Below are 11,242 nucleotides of genomic sequence, written 5' to 3'. Positions count from 1 at the left end.
GGCAGGAACCATCTCTGCTCTAATCACCTCTGACCAGGGGTGCAGGATAATATGGTAAAAAAACATGGCTGGCTGCCAATTCCTCTATTGTTCTCAGAAAAATCACTATGGGTGGAGCAGTCTTCAAAGCTAATCAATTACAGCAACCTATTAGGTTTCTATTCTCATACCTGCAGTTTTATACCACACAGCTTTGACTAAATGGTAAAACTTGAAAGATCCAACCATTTAATCTGATTTTCCTGTAGATATTTCCTCCCAAATCCTACTGAGTTTACCTTTGTATGTCCATAAATTATAAATAATTCTGAAAATGCTGTTGCAATGTAGATAACACACAAACTATTTTAAGTATATAACTGCATGGAACATGTACATATTTACACTAATAAATCAAAACCAGCAAGGGAGATATCTGTAATACTCTCAACAATAAAAATATATTTAAAAATAAAAAAAACAGCCTAACTTTAGGAAAACAACATATTACATGGGTTTTCCCCCATCAATACAGCATAATAGTCAAATAAACCTAACGGTACTTCTGGTTTGAATAGGCATAAGAAGTCTTAATTGTTGGTTCAACTTTTAGAACATTTCTGATTCAAATATGTCATGCAATCATCAGCAGCAGGTTGCCATGTTTAGGATCATAATTGAACTTCCTAAAGCTCAAATTCTGCCTAACTATGCACTGTGTTTATTGACTTTCTGATGCAGCTAGGGAGAAAATAATTTTATCCATGTCTGAAAAAATAGGGAACAGTAACTCAAAGAATTTCATGTATTGAACGTCATCTGGAAAGGTAGATGCTAAATATTGAGGTTTACAGAGAAATATTCTGGGAATGGATTTTTCCAAAATTCTGCTTCATCAAGAAGCATTTAAAAAATCAAGGTCTTTGGAAACTATAACTAGAAATTTTATATGAAACATTATGCCTCCATAAGGATTTCTATGTTATGTCAAACTTATGCCAAATTTCTTCCAACAGTGAGTGACATTCATAGCTTGGAGTTGAATGAAAAACATACTTTTCATGATCATAAGTGTTAAATGTCTTATTACTATTTCTCATTTTGCTTCTTTCTGACACACCACTACTCAATTAACACAACCATAATGCCTAGATAATGCTTAAGATGAATCACTTAAGAGTTAAAAATTAGAAAACTTGTTCTTGATTTCAGGAATTGTCACATTACTACTGAGCTGTGATATGGCCACAAAGGAGGACTTACTCTCCAAAAATGCTTTGATGCAGCTTGTCTGGGAGAGGTTGCCTAGTGTGATAGCATTATCTGTCTTTTCAGTTAACACACAGAAATAGTTTCTCCTCCATTTAACTCTTAACAGTTTAAATCCCCATTCATAATTTCAAATGTCTTCTGTGAGGTTTAGAACAATTTATCTGAACTCTTGAATTATTTTTAATTTTAAAAATCAAATAGGCTATGCATGCTCTTTCTCTGTTTAGCTATAAAAACTACTGCTTCTTTCTCTCCAATGGGGTCCCCTCCCAAGTAAAAATGTTTGTAAGAGCAATTGCTTTCCAGTGACTATGAATCTGTGAATTTAAGTCCCCTTATTTTGGGGTCACTGCAAAATGGAAGCAGCAGCAAAATGTAATAAAGAGGAGAGACTTTGGAGCCAGAAAAAAAAAAATAGGCTGTATGCCATTCATTTCTTATTTTATCTTTATGATAAATTCGAAGCAATCAAAGGGCAGTCTTTAATACCATCATCACATCAAAGTAATATTTTACGTTTAACCCCATGCCTAACTGCTTCTCTTCTATACAGTATAAGAAATGCCTTTGGGTCATCCAGACACATCCTTATACAGGACAAAATTAGTGTGTGTGTGTGTGTGTGTGTGTGTGTGTGTGTGTGTGTGTGTAAATTGTTTAGATACTACTTTTTCATTAATCCTTGTCACACATGGGAACTGAAGTATTCAAGATTTTTACTGGTTTGATGACATGGTTTCCCAGTGCTTGCTCCAAGCCTCTTTTATAATCATTATTCCTATGAAGTTATTCAACTTGGAAATAATTGCTTGCCAAAACTGAGTTTCTCTGGTGAACCACTCAACACAGCTTTAGTTTTACAGAGAACGCCATTCTTTGTGTGCTGCTAATCTTGGCTTAGAAACACTACATATTATCCTTCCCATTTGAACAGTTCAGCTCCTGTTTTCTTAGTTACACTTTGGAACCATTAGACTTACTGCTGGAATATAAATGTGAGTCACCTAGCTGGTGACTCTTTGAAAACAAATTTTCCATGTATAGATACATGAACCCTTTGCTCATGGCAAAATTTAGTAGTTGTTAAAATTGTGAGACTTCCCAGTCTGAAAACCTGCCTTATATAGAAAAAAAAATTTTGGCATTTTATTACATGGAGTTTTGTGAATCCGATTTTAACTTTGACACTAAGTTATGTAGCTATGATACCATGTTCTAATACTTGAATGGAAGTTAAATGATTCAAATAAGTCAGTGCTTCCTGTGAAAAGTCTAAGCACTTAATTCTATTTTTTATTTGCTCTTTTAACTTGATCTCATTAAGGTTGCACTTCTGAAAAGCTATTAACAGGTCATACCATGAAAATTTTGATACATTAGAAATCTAGATATTCAGTGGATTACTCTGCAGAATACAAAATAATTTACTATCAAGTTATTCTCTAACCAAAATGACTTGGAAACCATCAGAATGGAACACTGTGCTGACATAATATGGGCCTGACTTAATAAAACAAACTGCTAACAGGTTATATCGCCATCATGGCAAAGCAAATTGAAAATGGTTTTCTATTATGCGTTCACAATGAAATCTCTGAAGGCAAAGGATTTTCCCTTGTCAAATTCCAGTGAAGTTATGTCTCCATATCTTCCAAATTCAGAGAAACTGGGTCATGGATAATTACCAGGCAGGACATGTTTGTAAAGGTGTTCTGCTCATGAGAATTCTGTATAAAAATGAAAGTACTTTATGCTGAAAATATAATACATCAAATGAATGATGCTATTCCATCAAATTAGAGTAAGGTCATCAAAAGGAACAATTTACAAAATGATAGAAAATTGGCAAAATTTTTAGAATTTATAACTTTTCATATAGTTTTAAAAGTTTGATATTAGCCCTAACCAGTTTTGCTCAGTGGATAGAGCGTTGGCCTGCAGACTGAAGGGTCCCAGGTTCGATTCTGGTCAAGGGCATGTACCTTGGTTGCGGGCACATCCCTAGTGGGGGGTATGCAGGAGGCAGCTGATCGATGTTTCTCTCTCATCGATGTTTCTAACTCTCTATCCCTCTCCCTTCCTGTCTGTAAAAAAATCAATATATTTTCAGGAAATGTTTGATATTAAATATATCAAAGGCTTGCAGATATTTTACAATATTTTAGCAGAAAAATATACTGTGGACCTCTCAAAATTTGAGGGTTTATGAGATATGGAAAGATATCTTCATGACAAAAAATTTATCTTATATTCAAACTGATTTACCAATAAGAAAGTTGTTCAATCATATATGATCTTCTTTATAACTACAAGATAATTTCCTGACAATCATACAAGTAAATTTTATTGTCAAACTTAAATTTCCAAGTATACTCACCATTTTATATACACCAATGGTGATGGGAACTTTTGACTTTAAATTTACGAATTTCTTCACATATACATGTGCACATGTGCACTGAAAATTTAGAGTGCCTCTCTAATTAAAAAACAGAAATGATGTAGGAAAGCCTGCTTTAACATACCTTGCAAACCCTGAAAACTAAACAAAAACCCTTTCACTTCTACTGTTTCTAATTGTGTGATTAGAGAGTAGGAAAAAAGATAGTCCACACTGGGTCCGCCTTCCTTTTAAAACAGAAAGTTTAAAAAGATATTTCCTTTTATTTTTCATGTAACTCAGCTGCAGAGGACGGAATCTTGAGAATTTGAAATAAAATACAGTTTTAAGGAAATTTGATACAAAATGGGCATGTCATATTAAGCTGTTTTCAAAATGATTATATAAAGGAGAAAATGAACTGAAGACATGTAATTCAGAAACCTGTGTACAGCAGAGAAGACAGAGTCAAACCACATCCGTGAAACCACTTTTATTTTTATTTTTTTTCCACATAGATAATTTCATGTCAGCTACACAAATCATGAAACAAGAAACTGATCCTGAAACTGCAAACTCAAAACCAATGGAGTGATAAACAGGTTTCCCCCAGAGGACTATTAGAAAGAATAACCAGAATATCAGGAATTCATATTTAAGAAGTAAAATGTCATATATTTTCAAATAATAAATATAGAACAGCAGTAGAGAAACTAATAGCATGAACAGCATGAAGTATATTTTATTTTTAAAACATGAAATATCTAGGCACAGTATTAGGCATTAAAGAGGACACAGAGGCATAAGTTAGTGTGCGCTGCTCTGTACAAAAATACAGTCTGAATAAATCACATTGCTAGCCATACAATTAGACATCACTTACCAGTCAGTGCATTTGCATGTTTAATAATATACAGGTACATGCTAATCCATATATATCTTTTATATTTCAAACACATAGGTCTCTCTATATTTGTCTTTAAAATTTACATGTTGAACTTACAAAAAGCTAAATAGTTGTGCAAGAAATCTGAATAACTAGCCCTGCTGAGTACTCTTTGCTACACGTGTGTGTATATCTCTCTCTCTCTCGAAGATAAACAATGAGTTTATGGTTACCAGTTTTGCTTGTGAGAAAACATCAAACAAACCTAAAGCTGCAAATACACATGTTAATGTAGCTGAGAAATTCACTTGTGTTTATTCTGATAGACAAAACTGTATTTCAGATGAGCAACAACTCATGTATTACTGAGCTTGTTAATAATAAAATACTTCCAAACAACATTAGTGATGGTAGAAATATAGCATAGGGCTCTTCACTGCTAAGGAGAAAAAGTTTATATAAGCAATCTACTTTTCAGTAAACTGCAAATATGTATACCTTAGCTGATAACATATTCTGTCACTTTTCAGCTTGTCATGTTGACAGAGAATGAAAACTTGGTAAGACTTGAGATGTGATATTAGTCTAACAGCACACTGCATCCTCTACGAGGACTAAGAAAAGTGCCTCATTGATGTCAGCACCAAAGTACTGTTCTTCCATTATTAAGGAATAAAGAGATTCTCTCACAATTGAGAGTGTTTAGTAGCCGAAATCCCTTTCCAACAAATATATTTCTCATGCTGTTCTGACAATATGCAATTAACTAACTGCAAGACAGTCTGGCCCAGATTTTACTATGTGTATTTATCAAGAAAACTGCTTCAAAAGATTCTATAATACTAACATCTTTCTGGAAAATGTCCACTCATAGTTTCTTATGGTTCTACATAGAAACATATACTTTTATAAAGGTTTCTCTCTAGGATGCATTTAATCACCTTTGTCACTGCTAAAATAAGAATAAGCCTGATACTTCATGATTCTATAGAAAAGTCAGAAGAGGTTTTTTTTTAAGCATTTGAATAATAAAATAGTTTTTTCTTTCTGTTGTTTTGGCAACAGCTCTTAAGACAAGCTGAAAGCAGAACTTTGCTTTGGGAGGGAAAGCAAATTATTAAATACTATTGATGTGGTCCTGCTCTTAACAGAATTTGCAATACAAGAGAACATAGGTGTGCTTTCAATGATTTTCTCCACTGCTTCTTTCTGCAAGAGGGCCAAAACCAGGACATACTGTTTTAGTGTCTTTGTTAACAAAAATAATTATTTATAACTTTTATATTAGAACTGTATATTTGATATAAAAATATGCTTATAATTAAACTATCCAAATTTGTATATTAAACAGGATTAAGATGAACAAGCTTGCAGTATGAGATTAGTTGCAAACTTATTCCCTATTATTGATATTTCCTTATATTTGAACAGTCAACAAATAATTCCCTTAACATAAATCCATCATAATTGTGTGCACAAATCAGTTAGCCCCTTAGTTAACATCAGAGGACCAGGTGATAACCAGATGAATTCCATTCCTCTACTGAGACATTTAGACATTCAAATAAATCTATCACTATTCCTTTATTTTTTAATAAAGACATTTAAAATACTTGAAAAAAGCAGCCTTCTACTTTAAACAAAATGACCAACCTAATTGCTACTCTTTTTTGAACTACAGTGCTTACAGAAGAATCAAAAATTTTTAGATTAATACCATTTCAATTTTTCTTCTTTATACAATTCTATTAAAACTTTCCAGTGGAATAGCAGAGAATATAGAGCAAAAGCTTTAATATGTACTTTTGTAAGGTAAGTGTGCATACCGATCTAAGCCTCTTAACAACAAGTACAAGGTTAGTGTTCAAATCACTTCACTAGAGCAAATGTTAATTCTATGTGTAATAGGCAAATGCAAGTGTAGGGCTAGGGAACAACATATTACCATTTATGCTAATGGTCCATCTTCTATAAAAACACTTAAGTTTGTTACATATGCACAATTATTTGCTGTAATGTTTGATAAATGATTTACCGGGTACTTAGGACAAAAGCAACTCATGCATATGTCTTTCTAGTTGCCCCAGGGAAGGTAGAGACTCCCAATTTTCCTCATTCTAGATATGGCTGAGGCACAATTTCTAACCACATAATGAAAAGCACCTCTCCAAGTCTTGACACCTTTCCCAAGGAAATGCTGATTGCCAAAGCATAACCTCCCATTAAAAAGAGTACTCTTGAAGATGGAATATGTACCATTAACAACTTACATTCAGAACTCCCATTAGATGCTGATGGGCAGTTCACTATTCAAGAGCTCACTCAAGCAAAAAACCAATGGCAATTTAGTCATTGGGTGGGAAAAGCAGGTGATAAGGACTCTGACAGTTAAATCCTTGTCAGCGTAAAAGGAACTTCTAAATGTTGCTTATGCCAGCTGCTCCCCTGCAGGCAATAGGAGATTCAGGCATTTCTCATTCCATCTAGTTTCTCACAATGGTTGCTGTCATATAGACCCTTCACTTGTCAAGAAAAATGACAAGAACATATTGGAAGTTTGCAGCATTTGCCTATGTCTAATCAGCTCTCTTAATTTGTGCAGGTCCCTAAAATGGATGTAGAAGCTGGTTATTATGTTGACAGCCAAAAGGCAAAAGATATTAAATCAACTTAGCAAACTGCTTGACACTCCACAAGTGTTTTAGAAAATAGTGAGTTAGAAAAGATGCAGATGTAATCCTTGTTGGATGTTTTTCCCCCCAATTTGAGACTATTGGTTCTAGTAGTAGTCTTCGTAGTTCTTAGGGTTCAGGCAGTAAAGGATGGCACCCCCAAATGAGAATATAGTTGCACCCCACGCCAGGCCATAACCCCAATTGAACTCATGGTAAATTTTCAAGCTCACAGTTTCAATGAACTTGATTGGGTAAAGAACCAGGCTGCAAACCTGTAAAACAACTGAAAGAAAAGCAAATCAAAATTAGAAAAATGTATTTACAGGAAACAGAATAATATAACATATAAATACACATAGTTACGAGAATTACTTTTTAACCAAATAAACATAAAAGCCAAAACATCTGAAGCATTGCTTACTCTAAATAGTATATACTTTAAAATATTAACATTTTTTCCTGTTTAACACTATTTTTCACAATACAGTAAGAATTACTCTAAATCACCATAATAGGTTTTGGCAAAATAATTAGTGCAACATAATAATTTCTATGGGCATACCAAGAATTACCACTTTACAAAATATATACAGGGGTGAGCAAAAGTGGGCTTACAGTTATACAAATAAATAAAATAACTAATAAATAATACAAGAATAATCTATTTTGTGTACTTACAACTATAAACCTACTTTTGCCTACCCATGTATATAATTATTAGTATTATGGCAGGTAGTACTAGTTAAGCTCAACTGCTCCACTATACAAAACCTGTGAACAGCAATTGAAAGTGCCCATCAGCAGATGAGTGGATAAAAAAGCTGTGCTACATTTATACCATGGAATACTAAGCATCAGTAAAAAGAATGATATCCTATCCTTTGAGACAGCATTGAAAGACCTGGAGAGTATTAAGCTAAATGAAATAAGCCAGTCAGAGAAAGACAAGTATCACATGATCTCACTCATATGTGGAATCTAGTGAACAAAATACACTGATGAACAAAACAGATCCAGAGACATAGAAGCAAGGAACAGACCGAGGAATTTCAAAGGAAAAGCAGGGGTGGGGGTTGGGTAGGGAGTGATTAACGGGAACTTACATGCCTTAATGGACACAGACAACAGTGTTCAAGGCCTGGGAAGGACAGGTGCGGTTGTAGAGGGGGTTAATGGGAAAAAAGCAAATAAAGGGGACATCTGTAATACTTTCAACAATAATGAAAAATAAATAAAATATGGAAGATGAGAAGGAAGCACCCAGTGTGTGTGTGTGTGTGTGGGGGGAGGATGTTTTCCAACTCCTGATATATAAAGTCAATTTTTGGTTAAAATGATTATTATTTAGCCCATCTTAAAAATACTGTAAACTCCAAAAGTGTAGCAACAAACAATTAAGGAGTAGGACACAAGAATAAACCTTGATAAAATAAAAAAGATAGTTTATTACATTTTTTTAAAAGAGCAACAGGATGGATAGTGTGCTTAATTAAACTAAAATTCTGTGCTTAAAAATCTATTCTCATCTGTTCTCAGTAGCTGTAAAAGATCATTATTATCAATATGATTAATGTTCCTAGAAAGTCTGTATAGCAGTCATCTATCTTGGGCATAAAACTGATGAAGTACAGAAAATTCATGAGGGCATGATTCCTCAAAATAATTACTTTCAATGAAGCTCTATGTGAGGGTCAAGTGACCTTTCTGGAACCTGATATAAGAATTCTAAACATTTTGCCCTGCAGTTCAACATTGCATGGGCCAGTACTTTCACATTACTATTGAGAGTGAATGGATAAACAGGTCCCTCAAAAAGGAGAATCTCTCAGCATCCAAAACAGAAATCACACCTTGTTTGTAGTTTAAACATCTGCTAAGTTTTAAGTCGTCGTTAGGATAACTGACAGCATATTATATAACCCATACGATTTGCAGCCAGTAAGTTCCAAATGTATATCAATTTTTAAAAAATTCAGCTGGCTCTGTGCCTTTGTGAAAGGGCACGTTCGTGTTTTAAATGTCTTAAAACTAACAAGCAGTCAATCACTATCAACCATGGGCTATAGGTGAAGAAAATGCCACAGTTACTAAGTTTTTTTTAAAAACAAGGCATTTCTCCTTAAGGTTTCTGTATTCCAGTCACTAGTCAAATCATGACTGATCCTGGCAGAACAGGACTAAAGTATGAATGTGAATAGGAACAGGAATCTATTTACTCATTGGATAAATTCATTCACTCAATAAATCTTTGGATATTTCTAAAGTGATACAGTTTGAGGCATTGGTAACTAAAGTGCTACCCTTATGGGTAGGCAGTCCATTGTAATTAAATACAGAATATGACAGTTATTGCTAAGGGACATAAAAATACAAGAAAGCAAGCAAACAAGACAGAGGATGCTATGCTCTTTTAGAGAGTTGAAGAAGTCCTCTTTGGAGAGGAGTCATTAGAGCACAGACCTGAATGAATGGGGGATGTAGGTCAATATAGTGGGGAGTGAGCAATCTGGGGGGAGGGTACAGGCAGTGCAAACTCCTGCTGCAGGAGCACACTGAGTGAAGAGAAACATAATTTTCACTAGTTGAAGTACATTAGAGCAAGGAAGGGAGTGGCATGAGATGATAGAAAAGACAGCCAGGGGCCCATTCAGGGATAAACATGTGAACCATGGTCAGGGGCCTGAGGAGTTTGAGCGGGTAAGTAAGTATTAACTGATCTGAACTATATTCTAAAAAGATCAGACTGCTTTTTTGGTGAACCAGCCATCGTTATTCACAATACTTAAGATGTGGAAATAGCCCAAGAGCCCATCAGTGGAAATAAGCTAATCTGAGAAAGGCAAATATTACATGATCTCACTTATTTGTGGACTCTAATGAACAAAACTGATGTAATCTTTAGGAGACTCTTTATGTCGTACTATATGATTCACAATAGACCTTTTATTACACATGAGATCAACAAAATATTGATACTATGGTCACCACTTAAGCTTTCAAAATATTTTTTTTATAAAGGTGTTTTCTACTCTATTAGAAGTCTGGAATAGGTGCCCAATAAACAGTTGAACGAATGAGTGACAGTAGTGATGAAATACTAGATCTACCAGTATAACTAATATGTGTTCTTGAGCAAGAACACATATATATACTTCAGCCCTTCATTTTTGTAACACCTACATTCTGATCAGTCTTCATTGGTACAAGAAGAAGAACACTGAAATGAACAGCAGGGGGCAGCAGAACACTTCTGATTTTATATTTTTAGCTCAAAGTACCCTTCAAATCTTGAGAAATTTCTCTATTCCCTACTTTAAACAGCTTTAAAAAATTCATCTAACAGCCTAGATGATTCTGTCAGTGTCTTCATTATTGACAGTCACAGGGGCTTATTTTGCAGTCTTCAAATCAGATATGACTGACAGGGTAAATTGAAGGGACCACAAGACTATTTCAGCTTGAGTCAAAAAGAACAATATATTCAAAGCTATTCTTATAAATGAAAATTGAAACACACAAAACAATGTACTGGGCTTTTAGTCTTATAAGCCCCCTTTTTAAATAGCTTCCTGACTTTCTGTAAAACCTCCATTTTACCTTGGTTGATATTTTAATCATAGAATGCTTCATAAAATGATGGCTGTTAAATTAATGAGTATGCCACTGACCTCATACAATTCAAATGTCTGATGGTGCAAGTGATACATTATGATTTTACAGTATAACCATGTTTATGTCCAAATAGATTTATACCTCTAAGGATGGATATATATATGTATGTGTGTGTGTGTGTGTGTGTGTGTATGTGTGTGTCTATAGACACACACACACACACACACACACATATAAATTTCTTTCAGTTTCATGTCAGAAAAAAATAATGTTGCCTTAAGATAACCAAGGGGGTTAAATGAGGGGGGGAAAACTGGATGTGAGACAGCTGCAATACATCTGTAATTCTTAAAGTGACAGCCTTGTCAAGAACTACTATTTATTCACCTTTTAGAAGTTTAGACATTGCCACTGTGCTCTGTGAAATGCTTAACACAC

The 11,242-nt window shown here is 34.4% G+C and overlaps 1 protein-coding gene across 2 annotated transcripts in view; it reads right to left on the bottom strand.

Moving 5' to 3' along the window:
• Positions 1-4,109: 4,109 nt before the first annotated feature.
• Positions 4,110-11,242, bottom strand: part of TMEM47 (transmembrane protein 47) — a 28,201-nt gene continuing 21,068 nt past the window's right edge. The window contains exons 3-4 of one of the 2 annotated variants that reach the window (XM_036305410.1): positions 7,423-7,475; positions 4,110-5,726 (exon numbers count right to left, since the gene is read on the bottom strand). In XM_036305410.1, the coding sequence (XP_036161303.1) occupies positions 5,586-5,726; positions 7,423-7,475 (194 nt within the window). In that variant the 3' untranslated portion in view covers positions 4,110-5,585. Of the gene's footprint in view, positions 7,476-11,242 lie in introns of both variants that reach the window. The other variant, XM_036305411.1, reaches the window with a different exon arrangement.

Source organism: Myotis myotis, unplaced genomic scaffold (assembly GCF_014108235.1).
Source record: "Myotis myotis isolate mMyoMyo1 unplaced genomic scaffold, mMyoMyo1.p scaffold_m19_p_4, whole genome shotgun sequence".
In the NCBI taxonomy this organism is placed as follows: domain Eukaryota; kingdom Metazoa; phylum Chordata; class Mammalia; order Chiroptera; family Vespertilionidae; genus Myotis; species Myotis myotis.
Note: the sequence above shows the minus strand (reverse complement) of the source record. Positions and strands in the feature narration are given on the sequence as shown.